This window comes from Nicotiana tabacum, chromosome 6 (assembly GCF_000715075.1).
Source record: "Nicotiana tabacum cultivar K326 chromosome 6, ASM71507v2, whole genome shotgun sequence".
In the NCBI taxonomy this organism is placed as follows: Eukaryota; Viridiplantae; Streptophyta; class Magnoliopsida; order Solanales; family Solanaceae; genus Nicotiana; species Nicotiana tabacum.
This window is the reverse complement of record NC_134085.1, coordinates 160,758,788-160,775,247: the sequence shown is the minus strand read 5'-3', so window position 1 is coordinate 160,775,247 and position 16,460 is coordinate 160,758,788. Positions and strand designations below refer to the sequence as shown.

At 39.9% G+C, this 16,460-nt stretch overlaps 1 protein-coding gene across 1 annotated transcript; it reads left to right on the top strand.

Moving 5' to 3' along the window:
• The first annotated feature begins 10,729 nt into the window (after positions 1–10,729).
• On the top strand, positions 10,730–15,412 carry LOC107808909 (long chain base biosynthesis protein 2a). Its single transcript, NM_001325831.1, is given in 14 exon segments — positions 10,730–10,880; positions 10,882–10,884; positions 10,887–10,897; positions 10,974–11,039; positions 11,698–11,786; positions 12,051–12,196; positions 12,273–12,397; positions 12,493–12,586; positions 12,691–12,854; positions 13,064–13,225; positions 14,002–14,128; positions 14,252–14,418; positions 14,523–14,630; positions 15,159–15,412. Coding segments are annotated over 14 exon segments (1,467 nt in total). The 5' UTR covers positions 10,730–10,771; the 3' UTR covers positions 15,255–15,412.
• The last annotated feature ends 1,048 nt before the right edge of the window (positions 15,413–16,460 follow it).

Sequence of the window (16,460 nt, the reverse complement as noted above, 5' to 3'; positions counted from 1 at the left end):
TATGCATCACTGTCACTTGACTGTAGCTCCATGGCACAGCTTTCTCACTTGTTATCGTCAATTGCATTACTGGCCTGATAACAACTAGTTCTACGCGGGCCCCCTTCACTACCAACACTGGTGTGCTTGATACTCCCTGCAGCACTACCCTGACTGACTCTGGCTTCTTTGCAGCAACAGACGAACCTTTCCTTACTACCACAAATGGCTTGTCATCTTCCTTTCCCATCTGTACCACTGCCTTTCCACTGGTCGACTTTTCGTTTGGACTGACACAAATCATCATTACCATTTGTGAGGGCTTTTTGGGTTTCCCTCCTTTGTGCACTAGTTCGATCATATGGGCCTCATGGTGCACCAGTAACGGGTTTTCATTGATGTTTGGTGACTCTGGTGCCTGCACCTCGATCCTATTTGTGTCAATAAGATCTTGTACGGCAGTCTTCAACTTCCAACACTTCTCAGTATCATGACCGGGAGCCCCCAAACAATATTCGCAGCTCACTGAGTGGTCCAGATTTCTGGGAAGGGGATTTGACAATTTGGGTTCAACAGGACTTAATAGGCCTATCTACCTCAACTTGTGGAACAGAGTAGTATAGGTTTCTCCCAACGGAGTGAATGTTCTCGGCCTCTGCATCCTTTCGTTCCTGAAAGCCTGATTTCCGCGGAAACTTGGTCCTGAAGGCTTCCTGTAGGCCCTTGGTGGTGAATATGTGTTTTGTGGAGGTGGATATGTGTGTTGGGGAGGTGTATATGTATGTTGGGGAGCCGGTGCATGCCATTGCGGGCGAGCCGGAGGCTGGGTGTAAGTTTGAGCGTGATGGACGGTGAAATGTGGCTCTTGTGGTGGGTAATAGGGTTGTGGAGGGTTATATGGAGTGTGCGGATAGTTTGGGTAATGGGGTCTGGGTTGGCAGCGAGGGGAAAGACCTTTGGATTTGGACCAAGTACATGCTTAGACTATTGCGACTTTCTCTCTCTTCTTTTTCCCGAGTGCACCCCCCGTGCCGCTTTGGATAGCCTGAGTTGTGGCCTTGATTGCTGAATAACTCATTATCTTGTTGGATCTGAGTCCCTCTTCAACCATGCCGCCCATTTTTACTACTTCATTAAAAGATTTACCAACTGACGTCACCAGGTAACCAAAGTAAGTTGGCTCCAAAGTTTGTAAGAAGTAGTCCACCATTTCACCTTCCCTCATTGGCGGATCGACTCTCGCTGCTTGTTCCCTCCAACGGAATCCAAATTCCCTGAAGCTCTCTCCAGGCTTTTTCTCAAGTTTTAATAGTGTGAGACGGTCCGGGATGATCTCAAGGTTATACTGGAAGTGACCTGCAAATGCTTGTGCTAGATCATCCCAGGTATACCACCTGCTAGGATCCTGCCTCGTGTACCATTAGAGTGCGGACCCGCTTAAACTTTGACCAAAATAAGCTATCAGGAGCTCATCATTTCTACCTGCTCCTCTCATCTTACTACAGAAACCTCGTAGATATGTCATGGGATCACTATGTCCCTAGTATAGATCAAACTTTGGCATCTTAAAACCTGCCGACAATTGAACATCGGGGAAAGGACACAGATCTTTGTAGGCCACACTAACTTGGTCGCCCAACCCATGCATACTCCTGAAGGATTTCTCCAAGCTTTTCATTTTACGAAGCACTTCATCCTGCTCCAGATTCTTAGTCGGCCTCTCAGTTTCTGCCGGGAGTTGGAGGTGAGGGGTGTAAGTGTATGGCTCGGGTGCTTTAAAGGTTGGTTTAGGGGGATAATACTGGTTATCGTGAGCCTGAAACAACGGCTCACTGGAGGATCTTTGCAGTGTGGCTGGTGGAGGTGCCCCGAAGACAGGGACAGTTGGCGGAGGAGGGTTTTTTTTGGGTGGTGGAGCTTGGGGATTATAGGAAGTTTCCCCTTGATAGTATTGGGCAATGAGGAAGCTCGTTGATGGACCAGTGGGAGGGTGTTCCGGAGTCCGAGCCGGTAAGAGGGTAGGAGTATGGGGAAGGGTTGGTGACGTTTGTCCCCTAGCCCAGGCTAGGTGCATCCCCGCTATCTCTTGTCTCAACCTGTCTACCTCCTCTTTCATCATTTGCATCTCTGTCTTTTCCTCCTTAACACTTTTGTCCGAACCAGACATACTTCTCAGAACGGGCCCTTTAGATCTTGTGTGGTAATGGTACTCTGCCAGAACGTTCTAACGAGCTAACTGTTTCGAAACTGGAAACAACAAACTTGTTAGCGTTAGAGCTTAACACATATTGCAATTTCACGTTGGGGATGCAATGTTCCTAAGCAGTATAACCATTTCTATCATGTCTTTGTTTTGACCGCATGCGTCATTCCGACTTACTTTCTTTACCTCTTTTTTATGTCCCTCTTTCCTTTCTTTTACTCACTTTGCTTCTTCTCTCTTTTTCTTTTTAGGGGTGGTCGAATCTTATGTGGATTGTCTACGTATCATGTCCCCGCATGAATCAAACCAGGCGTAGTTCTGCCACATAACCGTGAAAGCAAATTTTGGGAATATTCCATTTTCTTTACTGAAACATTATAATACAAACTAAACATTTTTTGGAAAGAACAAACCTAAGGTAAAACCAAATAAAAATAAAAATAAAAAAGTACTACCATATTTTGATGAAAAGAGAATATACAGACAGACAACAGACTCTAAAACAAAACACTGGCTCGAACTATAAATACATTAAGGCTCCAAAAGTTGGTGCCCGCAAGACATCATTCGGCCTTGCCACGGGCTTAGGTGTGAGATCCCTTTCAAGTTGCTCCAGCTCGTACATTGTCCGCTTGGCGAAAATCATTACTGCTGACATGAAGGTAGTGCGGGTCATTTCTTCACACTCTCGACATTTCCAGGTGATAGCACGAGCAATAGTCAGAATCTTGTTTCTGGTTTGATATTTCTCTAGGTGTAGGCGTTCTATCCGATCCCCTCTAACCTTCAAAACCCGAGAATCATGCAGATATTGTTTCTGTAACTGCTGTATTTCACCTTCCATTGAGGCCATCAGATTACAACAATGTTTACTCTCGATTTCAAAAGCCTTGGCTTGTTTAGCCGCCTTGCTCTCTAGGGTGGCCACCTTCCTTTTTAGACCGACAATGGTCTTTTCATAATCTTTCCTTGCCTGCTGCAGGTACTGTGTGTGCTCTTTCGTTCTCTTTGACCATTGTACCTGGAGTTGCGCTATGGTACCCTCAGATTTCTTCAAATCATCCCGGCCCTCACCGATTTCCTTCTTTTGTCCGTAAATCAATCTTTCATCCGACCGACTCATTTGCTGATTGTTAGCATCTATCCTCATTTGTCGGATCTGAGCCTTGAGAGCCTCATTTGCTTGGGATAACCTGTTCTTCTCTCCCTCATCGGCAACAACTTGCACCTTGTTCTCAAATTTCAGATCCTTGATCTGTTGTTTTAGCTTGCCTACTTCGGCCCGGTATTCGCGCTCTTTGGTCAACCAGTCCCACGGTTCTTGTGACGCCTCAACAAACTCTTAAATGTGAGGTTTTTTGGTTGGCCTTTCGTGCTCAAGTTCTCTCCTGTACCAAGCAAGGTATCCCGGCGCCACTTCGCCTTTGGCCTGATCCTGCACGCAAGTATCTGCTTTTAAATATTGGCATTCACTCCAGATCTGACGAACTCTTGCTTCAGGGAAATGTCTATCGGGGCTAATCTCAATTACTTGAGCACTAAGATCTTCTTCCCGAGGCACTGTTTGGCATCTCCCGAGCTGTCTCAAAACCCGATATGGTGCGTAAGGCTGAATGCTCTTGAGCCCCATCAGTAGAAAGTGGGCCCTAGATGCTGGCATGTGGATGACCTCATACACAGGCAACCATCCTAGTGTCCACTGTATTTGGCTGGCGGTGAGGGTCTGAAAGAATAATGTCCATGCTGTAACCCCCTCGGGTAGACTGGCCCCCTGGATTTTTGTGTAGAACTCTTCTATGCACGTTTTCTTTGAGGAACCATAACTCAAAAGCTGGGAACGGTGGCAGAGATGCTTAGTCATCCATATTTGTAGCAATAAGTTACACCCCTCGAAGAAACTCCCTCTGGTTTTGCAGGCCATGAGAGCTCTGAAGATATCAGATACTATCATAGGTGCCAGAGTGCTTTTGTCTTGAATGGGCAAAGTACTGACGACCCCGGCTATTTTTAGATCAATGTTTCCGTCTTTCCTTGGGAATACCAAAAGGCCCAAAAAGGTTCCCATAAAAGCCACTCGTCTATGCCCGTCCCACTTCTGACGGTTACCCTTGCTGCATAACTTGTTGTCCGGGTTGTTGAATCCCCCGACATGATCGTATCTGTCGTATATGAAGTGTGGATTACAAAAACCTGCGGCCAAATCTGGATTGTGGACCGTCCTAGGTATTTTTAACGAATTTAAGAACCGATGCACAGTGACAGCTCTTGGATCAACCATGTATTTTTCCCTCAACGGAACTTCAGCATTTTCGATGTACCCGGCTATTTCCTCTAAAGTCGGGGTGAGTTCAAAATCGGAGAAGTGGAAGACACTGTGCGCCGGATCCTAGTAGGTGACCAAAGCTCTTATGATATCCCCCCGAGGCTGGATTTCCAATAAACCCGTGAGACATTTTAGATATTTCTTGAACTCTTCTTGCCCTTCACCACCTAAATCATCCCACCATCGCCGCAACTTGAAAGAGATTTTAGTCATTATTGAAAAAGGTTCATTTTGCATCGTGTTCATCCTGCACATTTATTAAGGTGATTAAGAAATAAAATTTATTTGACTCACCAAATTGACTATATATATATATAGTTTAATTTTCCACAGATTCCAAGGAAGATCCGGTTCCGCACACGACTTTTCAACACTTTGGGAACGAAGATTTTAAAGCTGGGCGAGTCAACCGGTCAAACAATCCAAAATGACTAAAAGTGGCCATTTATGCAAAGTCAGCCTTCCGGTGCCCCTTTCGGGAACATTCGTCTATTCTTGCCAAAAACGGCGTCACCAAACTTATTTATGTTGACATTTAAAAGGGGAAGTTGGACCCGATGAGGGTTGCCTACGTATCTCACATCCAGTGAGAATCAAACCGGCGTAGTCCGGGCCGATAAAACAAACTTCTTTTGAAAACAAGACTCTTTTTTATTGACAAATAAAAATAAAAAATATTTTTTCATAAACAAAACTCTTTTTTTTCTTTTTTTTCTTTTTTTTCTTTCTTCTCTTTTTCATTTTCTCAAAAATTTGGTAGAGTTTCGACACTATTTGGACACTAGTTTTCAAAACAGGCGATTTAACTCTTTTTAACCCTCGTATCTCTATCTCTCTTTCCTCAAAAAAATCAGTCAGCACGCAAGTCCGAAGCAAATAAATGCACAAGTAGAAGCAAGTAAGATGCCTCAGGATAGTCATTTCATGTTTGGTATACCTGTCCTAGACAAAACCAACCCCTGTATTGAGCCTCCAAAGTCAAATGCACATGATGCAAACAAATGCTCCTACTAGGGATCCGACATGAAGCTGAGTTATTCTAGGTTCATAACCTGGGTATTTGTTCTAGACTGTGTACCCGAGCGGACAACTCGAGTCGAGGAGGGGGCTACATACCGGGGACCCACGGGATCGTCCGGCTTTGTAACTTGTCCGGCCTCTTTCTTATTTCAAGGTATGACACTAACAGAATAGGGAGTCTCGGCCAGCAAGCACATCCCTGGAGGTAAGAAGAGAAGGGTGTCAGCACAGTTTATATATAGTTCAGATAATATCAAAGCGGTAAAAGCAGCATTTAGCACATTAGGCCCAAACATGTAAAAATCAGACAATAAACAAAACCAATTATAACAATTATTCCAAGCTAGAATTCTTGAACCCTGAACCAGAGATTCTGGGTTCGATCCCCAGCAGAGTCGCTAGAGCTGTCACACCTTCTTTTTCACCCGCGCCCCGCAAGAAGGGGCGCGGAAGGGAGTTTTTTCCAATTAAAGGACAATCGAACGAGATTTGTTTAATTATTTCAGAGTCGCCACTTGGGAGATTTAGAGTGTCCCAAGTCACCGGTTTTAATCCCGAATCGAGGAAAGAAATTGACTCTAAATTATATTCTGCGCACCAGATATCCGGATAAGGAATTCTGTTAACCCGGGAGAAGGTGTTAGGTATTCCCGAGTCCCGTGGTTCTAGCACGGTCACTCAACTGTTATATCCGGCTTATTTATCTGATTTTAACAATTATGTACTTAGTGCAAATTATGATTATTTTACCGCTTCTATTATTATTGTTGTTATTTTTACAAAGAATTGCAACGTCGTGAAAACGTATCTCGAACCTCGTCACAATCAATATACCCGAGGCTATCGACACGTCTCGACTCCGTTGAGATTTGGATTTGGGTTACATAAATGCACACCCGTATTTAAGAAGGTAAGATTAATTAAGGTGCGTCCTAAAGAGACTAACGTATTGTTATTTTAGGAAGAGGTCGTGAAATTTCACTAAATGGCCAACTCCGAAGTCTAACCAATTATTGTATATGTTTATTGAGGGCCCCGCTATTTGTAATTTATTTGGCGAGGCGCGCCTCATTTTATTTTAAAGGTCATCCTATAGTGACTATGTTTTCTATTTCGTTTGTCTCTAAAATAAATGAAGAAAAGGTCCTACTTTATTTACATACATACGAGTTATTATAGTTAAGTTTCAAACATGATTCGTTAAATCTAAAATGAACATAGTAAGAGCAGTGTGTTTGACAGTTATGGGCCCATGTCCGACGTATAAGGGGTAAAACTGGACCTGGGCTATCCTACTTCAAATTGGGCCTAGTTAATGGTTTCTACACATATTCATAATTTGCCAAACTAAAAAAATGGTGTCATTTTGTTAACAAATTTCTGCCAATTTAAAGTGACATTCTACTGGAATGAATGAACTGGAAAAATCTAATTTTTTATCCTAAACCAACTTAGATGCTGAAATTAACCAATGGTATCTAATTGAACATGTTCTTACGAATTTAGATAAGCAATTTGTTAACTGTAATAGTTTAAACTATTGAGTAATCAACCTACGACCTGATGTGTATTTGGAACATGCTTTTAAACAAAATAGACTGAAATGACAAAACATTACTACTACATCATTAGTCTTTATTAACTAAAAACATACAGGGGGGCAGAAGTTTTACAACTAAACTACTATAGAATAAGCATGTCCAGTTATACATAAACAAACACCTACATGACTCTAATGAAAGAAGTGTTCTGATGTGTATACAAGTAAGTAGGCAATTGTAAAGAATTTAAGACTTCAACCCTTCACTTTTGTATTCATGCTTCAAATTCTTAGATTACAAGGTTCAGCCATTCGATTGTGTACTCTATCACTGACTTAGAAAGATAATAGCACATCCTATATGCCCTCTATTTCCCTAGAGTTTTAGGTTTATTCTCCAGCCTCAACACTCTTGTTTTTCTCTAGCTTCTGAGGATAAAAAAAACCAGCCCCTATTTTGTTCTAAATGAGCCTATTTATAGGCAAAGTAGGCAAGCACCAGGCTGCCTTGATACCTTCAGACCTTAACTCTGCTCATACCCCTTAACTTCCCATGCCTAAGTGTCTTTTCTTGATGCCAACTATATTGTTCCCCATGTTTGTCCTATTGTTCTAATCAAGAGTTATGGGTTTATTAGAGTATTCATTTTAAACTGCCATGCTCTTATGTCTTGTTCCCCATTGTCATTAAATTAATAGTATTTTAATTAACCACTTGACAGACACTTAAGTTAATTCTGATAAAACCCTGTCAAATGCCAAAATTACCCTTAACCCCCTGAAGATTACTGTTATGCCCTAACTCTTAATAGTCAGTATATAAACCCCTCTAAATTCAACTAATCACTGATTACTGACTATCAGATTATACAGCTATGACCAATTCAATCCTATCCAAACACACAAAATGACTTCAGGCAGAAAGGATTAGGGAATGAGGTTCATGTGGCCTTAAAATAAGCGAGCCAGTTTGGTTCAAAGAAGCAATTGGATACATTCAACAACTTCAACTCAATCACATAAGAACAGAAAAGAAGCAGAAATGACAAACGCTAGAATGAGTCAAAGAGATAAACTATTGTCATGCTTCCTCCTTCTTTTAATCAAACTAAACGACGATATTTAAACATTCGATTACACGCTATAACAGATAACAATTAATCGACACATAATTAGACTCAACAGGGCACCTATATGAACCACTTGACGATATTAATCAGATTAAACACGTAGTCCATCACGATAGGTACAACTAACATACAAACAAAAGAATCAACCAGATAAAAGGTCTTATGAAGACAAACAGAATTAAAAGAAAAATGATAGAAAAATCAAACAAATTAAACTAACATGTAAACAAACACAAATAGCACACAAACAGAAGGAAAGAAATGAGAAATTACCTCGGAAGCTTAAGAACAAAAATGACCCATGCTCGAACTGGACTCGGCCTCTTTGAGGTCGAACGGACTTTAATTGAAGCGTCCTCAACTGAGAACACCTCGATTAAGGTCTATTAGACCCCAATTCTTCCTTTAAACTGGACAGACCCCCATGGTTTTGAGTTCTAGGGTTCATACGGTCCGATTTGGGGCTCGAAGGTCTCTACCTAGATTCGAACCAAACCAAGCTTGGTTTGGTTACGAGTGAGGCCAGGGGAGTGACTGTTGTGAATTTGGGGTCGGTTGGTGTAGATCAGGTTTTTGCTCGAACCTTCAAATGAAGATTCGAGACGTTCGAGAAAGATTCGAGGTAAGCTGAGTGTGGATTTGGAGAGAGGGGATCATGGTGGTTCAGGGGTGTAATTTTGGCGGGCATCGGAGCCGACGCCGCCGGGTTTTCAGGCGAAGGAAAAGGTGGCGGCTAGGGTTTCAGGAGGGGTTCAAGTCTCTAAACTCAGAGACGAAGAGGGGGGTTTGGCTATGGGGGGCTGGGTAGGTGTTTTAGACTTATATAGTGGGTGGGGTTTTTAATTCTGGTCGTTTGATCAAACGAGATCGACGGCCTGGATCATTTGCTTGAGTGGAAACAGTGTCGTTTGGTTAAGTGGAGACTGGGTCAACCCGGGCTGGAATGGATTGGGTATCTGGGAGGCCTCGGAGCCGTCAGATCAATGGAGATGGATGGCTCGGATCTAAGACGCCTATGCGACGTCGTTTTGACTTATACGGGAGTCGCACTGGACCGTTCGATCAGTTCGATCAACGACTCAGATTGAGAGCATCTAAACGACGTCGTCTGGTTCTTTTGAGAGACCCGGTCATGTGAACTGCGTCAATGTATCGATTTGGGCCTGATTTCTATTTGAATTTTTGGCCCAATCCGAGTTTTTTTCTTCATTTTTTCAACTTTTCTTTTTCTTCTTTTAATTTTCTAATTTAAACACAATTCCTAATTAAATTGTAAAATCAAAAATAAAACTACACAAATATTAATTAACACTTACAACAATTAACACACAAATTAAAACCTTAAAATAAAATCACACAATGACAACGAATAGAATAAAAATGTATATTTTTTTGTGATTTTCCTTTTAGAGCCAAATGATGGTTTAATTAATTCCTAAATGCATAATTAAATCCTAAATATGCATGCGACATGTATTTTTGTATTTTTTCAATTAACTCTAACAAGGTAAACATTTACGGACAAAATAATTACCAAAAATGTCACGCGAATTCTCAAAATTATACCCGAAGGCAACTTGCTTCATTTCTCGATTTCTTTTGGAGTAATTTCCGTGAAGCAAAAATCACGTGCTCATAAATGCTATAGACTATTCCCCATTAAATGCTACTGGATGACAGGTATTTAATTCGCCTTTATGAATACCATTCTCTTCGAGATCGTTGCCTTCAAACCTGATTGTCTTATATCTTCGGCTCCACGTGTCGCTTTCCCATGCGAACATTTAGTATGAACATATTTTACCCTATACAAGTTTGAATATCAAAAGCGAAATATATCACATAAATTAAAATAGAGAATTAATATATTCTTTTCTCGGTCAAATTATGCTAATGATTGAATCAAAATCAACTATATTGTCCAATTAAAACTTAAATATGCTTTGCCCTACATTATGAGGATCGAAACCTAAGAAGAAGAAAAACTCGAGCACTAAAAACCCCATTTTTCATGACGAAGAAGTGGAGATCATAGTATTTTCAAATGGAAAAAAATATAAGAAGCAAAAAAGGAAACAGTAAAACATGAAATGATGGGGACAAAGGAAAAGAGAGAGCAAATGGGCTGTCATATTGGTAACACTACCACGAGAAAACATTTGTCATTGTTCCATTCATTCTTCCAAACTTGAAAACAAACATTCAGAATTGGTGGGCTTTGAAATTTCCTTTTCTTTTTCCCTTCAATTTTCGTTTCCCTTTCCGTCGCTTCACCAATAAAAAGGAAGGTACAATCATCACAGCAAAACACACCACTTCCAAATTCGTCAATATAGAAAGCAAGAGTCAAGATTTCTTTTTGTTTTGAAAAAAAAAATCAGAGAGCAAAGCAATTTCAACAGAAAAAAAGAGGGGATTGGATTTGGTCAAACTCAAACCCAATCCTCTCCCTTGTTCCTTCTTCCAGCTCCCGCCTCCTCTCTCCCCTTGTCCTTTCTCCACTCCCTCTTTCTCTCTCTTCCTTTTTCTCTCTCATCAGAGATCTCGGATTCTGCTTATTCAGATCCGATCCAAATATGATCACCATTCCATATTTGACCGCCTTGACAACTTACTTCAGCTATGGCCTGCTCTTCGCCTTTGGCCAATTCCGTGATTTCTTCAGAAAAATCTTTGATTGGTGGAAGGCCAGCAATCTTCAGGTAACTTACGCGCTTGTGTATCGTCAATTTTTTTATTATGGGAATGAGCTTGAATTTTGAAGTGTTGAAATGTTAGGGATATGCTCCGATCTGCTTAGGACTTGAAGATTTCTACATCCGCCGATTGTATCATCGCATTCAGGTAACTGCTCCTGATTCCAGAATGTTTTCGACACTTTCATGCATAATTTGTATGCATTATGCTTAGGGGAATTAATTGGGAGAACCAACATGCCCCACTGATGGCTAGTATTTATATATGCCTATTGGGCATGATTTTGAAAGCTTCCATTTGACTTCTTTGCTGTAATTATCATGTATTCGCTTGCAAACTTTAGCTGTGAAATTGCATCGATTTCTGCAAACTTGGTAATTGCAAGAGGGATTTGAGAAGTGGAATGTTTCAAGTAAGTTAATGGGGCGAATGAATAACCAATGGGTTGGAAGGGTTCTTATCCGGAACTCAAATAGTCACCGCAAACTGCCCGGCTAGAATATTTAGGTGTAGTTCCTTATGTGAAATAGAGAATGGATTTATAAGTAATACCGGAGGACTTCATAAAGTAAAAGAGGTTGAAAACTCTATTATCAGCGTAGTTTTATTGGTTGTGTACCTTTTTGAATTGCCAACACCTTAGATCTCGTATTCTTTCATCACTTCTGAATCGTTAATTCCTGGATCTTATCAATGCATCCAAGAGAAAAACAAATTGTTGGACCAAAAGTTTAGCTATTGGTTATTCATTGATGTGCAAGCATTGACTTTTGGTTTCTATGCTTTATATTATCATTACTTGTAGGATTGTTTTGGACGGCCAATATGTAGTCCTCCTGATGCTTGGTTCGATGTGGTGGAGCGTGTGTCCAATGACAATAACAAGACACTAAAGTGAGCATGGATCATTCAGTTTAATTAATTTTATTTAAACATTCTGTAAATTGTTCTACTCGGTATTGCTATTTCTCCCATTATTCTTTTGTACTACTATTAGAGAACTATAGAGGTAAAGTTACTTTGACTTCTATAGTGACTGGTGCTGTAGGGCTCCTTATATGTTGTTTATATACGATATCCAAATTAGTCCTAACTGTTTAGGAGCAGTTGATGTTTCTATATTTACTCTTACAATCCATGCACTGGCACATTGTGCAGGCGGACCACAAAAGTTTCAAGGTGCCTAAACTTGGGTTCATACAATTACCTTGGTTTTGCTGCATCTGATGAATATTGTACACCTCGTGTCATTGAGTCTTTGAAAAAGTTTTCTGCAAGCACTTGCAGTGCCCGCGTAGACGGAGGTAGGCATGATTTTGTGTAAGTTGCTGCTGTGTCACCCTGAGTAGGGAACTCTGCTTCTAAAATTTGTCTTCTCAGGTACCACAAGCATCCATACGGAATTGGAAGAATGTGTGGCTAATTTTGTTGGCAAGCCAGCTGCCATCGTTACAGGCATGGGTTATGTAACAAATTCAGCCATACTTCCTGTTTTGATTGGGAAGGTACAAATAGTTTCTAAAAGTTAATTCTTGTGTTTTATTTGTGATTATATTTATCTTTTAATTTGGTCATTTAATCTTTTAATTTGGTCATACAGGGAGGTTTGATTATCAGCGACTCTCTCAACCACAACTCTATTGTAAATGGTGCTCGAGGGTCTGGAGCTACTATTCGTGTTTTTCAACATAACAGTAAGTTTCTGCAACTTGGGCTTTATCCTTTCAACCATACCATTTTTATACCGTGAGTTCATCGTATTTCATATTAATGCTTTGCTTTGCCCTCAATTCTTTAGCACCTTCTCACTTGGAGAAGGTTTTAAGAGAACATATTGCTGAGGGACAACCCAGAACACACAGGCCGTGGAAGAAGATAGTTGTTATAGTGGAGGGCATATACAGCATGGAAGGGGAGCTATGCCAGCTTCCGGAGATTGTTGCCATATGCAAGAAATACAAGGTAGTGCTCAGTATTACTATGTTTTTAGTCATTGATAATTGCTCGAAGAGCTAGGCTTGTACTTCTTCATTGGTATGAAAATAATTGTCTCAATTTTATACGAAGCTCTCTTTTATTTGAGGGACTAATTTTCTTTCGTAGGCCTTAGGAGACTCCATTTGGTTTAATTTTCTCATGACTTTGTTCGTGATGTATTTTTCTCATTGCAGGCATATGTTTATTTGGACGAGGCTCACAGCATTGGAGCTGTTGGAAAAACAGGAAGGGGGGTCTGTGAGCTCTTGGGAGTTGACACGGCTGATGTGGACATTATGATGGGAACTTTCACAAAGTCATTTGGTTCATGTGGGGGTTATATTGCTGGATCCAAAGTATGTTTCCTTAATGCCAATCATATAATGGTGCTAGCTGACTCGCTTTTTCATTGTCTATAGATAAATTCTCTGTTTCTGATAGTTAGTTGAAGTGTATGGAAGTATGACAAATAGGGTGGAATCGTGAAACCAAAGATATTCATGCTACTGCTTTTACAGTGTCAGACACTTGCATCATTTGTCCTATCTGTAAATTGTTGACACTTCTGCTGACAGACTTCATGTTAGTGAAGACTCAATGAGGCAACAATAAGATAATTATCTTTCAGATTTTTTAATATAAGATTGAATAAACAACTTTCTTTTGTCCTGTATCCCCATGAAAGAACAGAAAACAAAATGAAAGCAACTCTTTTGTTTTCTGTTTAGATTCCCTCAATCTTTAACTGGTATGGAATTCCCTCTACATGTTACTTGGAGGTCTAGATCTGTTACAGATTATCTTCATTGGTCATTCCTTTTTATTCTGTTTCCTATCTTCTCCAGAAAACCTAATTTTCAATATCTTTACCTTATCAGAAAAAAAATGAATCAAAACTGTGTCAAACTTAGCAACCTAATCTGATGCTAAACATTCCATTGAGGCAGATATGTCTCTAGCTTTGTATTTTGAGCCTTTCGCCTATTCTTTTGCAACATAGCATTCCCTTACACTGCTAGTGGACTACTTGGCTGATTTTCTTTCAACTATTTTTCTTTTCCAACTGATTAGCTGGAGGTTAATCTGATGTTATTTTGTAATCGTTGATTTTGACATTTACCACCAATTTCAGGAACTTATTGAATTTTTGAAGTACACTTGCCCAGCTCATCTGTATGCCACATCAATATCACCTCCAGCTGCCCAACAAATCATTTCTGCTATCAAGGTTATACTTGGTGAAGATGGTTCTAGTAGAGGTCAGAAACTTTGACTATCAAAATTCACTCCTATTTTGCACTTTGTTTATCATTCTAATGGCAGCTGAATACCGGGGTAATAAAAATTGTGTACTGATCTTTAGAGCTACTTTGTTATTGTAGGGGCTCAGAAACTGGCACGCATTCGTGAAAATAGCAATTTTTTCCGATCAGAACTGCAGAAGATGGGTTTTGAAGTCCTTGGGGACAATGATTCTCCTGTGATGCCCATCATGCTCTACAATCCTGCAAAAATACCTGCTTTTTCACGGGAATGTCTCAAACAGAATGTACAATTTCTTGTCATTTCAGGCTCATTGTTTAACAGACTGGTTATTGTTTAAATTTACATTTGTTCTTATCTTGGAATTTACTTCATGTGCCGCTATTGTAGGTGGCCGTAGTGATTGTTGGTTTTCCAGCAACCCCTTTACTTTTGGCCAGAGCACGCATATGTATTTCTGCTGCTCACTCACGGGAAGATCTTAACAAAGCACTGGAGGTTAGAGCTTGCACTTAATTTCCTTCTTTTTTCTGAGGAGCAAATTCTCATGTTTTATACCCTCACTATGTCAGATACTAATTGCAGTCAGTATAACCTTTCACATAACCTTTATGCGATGAGTTATCCGTTACCACTTTGTCACTTGCACTTAAGATATTTCTTTCATGCAGCTGTCATTAATTTTTAAAGTAGACACTTTTGAACTAACACATTGCTTTACGCATAATTTGGCACCAACTGATGAGGTAATTGATTTTCATCCTTATGCTTGTATAAGGAGCTGCTAGGTTTTTTTTTTTTTTTGGGGGGGGGGGGTGTTGTAGTCAATAGCTGAGATCCTATTTTAGACTATTAAGGACATTTTACTGGAATCCTCATGCGTGGATGGCATATTTAAATATATCTGTGATCAAATCTTGTGAGAGAGAACATCACCAGATCTGGCCATGGACCATCTGTCAAAAGAAAAAAAGGAAGTCCATATAGCACACTGATTAGCTAATTACAAATTCTTGCATTTACCAGGTTATCAGCAGAGTTGGTGATCTAGTTGGCATAAAATACTTCCCCGCTGAGCCCAAGAAACAACAGCTTGAAGAAAACAGAGTCAAGCTGGAATGATTACTGTAGTTTTATTTTAGTTCTCCGAAGGAGTTTCCGAGCTGTTGTTTATTGTTCATGTATGATTTTGAAATCCTTTGGATATGATGTGTGAAAATTTTGTCGTTTTCTTGTACAGAAAGTTGTAACTTATTAATTATAGTCTTAAGTTTTTACCTTAACGTAAGCATTGACTAATATTTCATGAAAGGAGTACATGCTGTGAAATAACGAAAGCGCAGACAAACTGTGAATGATGGAGGTTTTGCTGGATTGGTTAAAGAAATTGACGACTAATTGGTGGTAATGATATAAAGTTAATCAGGTGGTTCTCTTTGCATTATATTTCCACCTGTTTCGAGTAAACGCCAGTCGTTTATTTTATTTGATGTCTCTTGAAACTAGTTTCGATCCCTAGTCGACAGCCTTACAAGTTTACAATGAATGTAGAGCCATCAATATCGGTTTGGCCCGTTGGGGCCCACCCCAGCTTGTGATTTAGTAGGGTTGTATTAGAATTTTTGGAGCCTATTTAAAAACGAGTCTTTTAAGTCCGGTCCAAGTAAGCCCGCGGCCCGTGAGGCTTGACTGAGGCAGGCTCGGCCCGGCCCGTGGGCCTAATATAAAATATAAAAAGTATGTGACACAAAAAATAACAAGAAGAGTATCCCAAGCTTAAAATTTATTAAGCTCATCATATTAAAATATCAAAGTTTTAAAACGTTAATTAGTTTTAAAAATTTAATTGTTTTTAATATTTAACTAATTAATATTGCATACATATTGTAGATGTAGATGAAAATGAAAATGTTAAGACAACCTTCTCACAAGCGGATTCAAATGTGTTTGATGAAGATGATGTGTTGGATATCTCATAAGCGTCATGGACGTTCTCTTGAATAGTTTGTTTTGAGTTTTGACTTTTAGTAAATGAAATATAGTCTTGTCTTTTACTTTTTTAGTGTTTATTGTGATATATTAGAACAATATAAAAGTTATTAAATTTTCTGAAAACTTTCCAATAACTTTTTTTTTTTACTTTTAAATATTTATCTTTTTTAGGTTAGAACGTAAAGAAAAAAATATAAAATTATATTTAAAAATAATGCGCCGGCCCTGGGGCCCGCAACCCATATAGAGCTGGGGTGGACAGACCATTATAAGACCCATCAAAATGGTGGGCTAGTCCAGCCCAACCCGTAATTGCTAAAGCCCACTTGAGCCTGC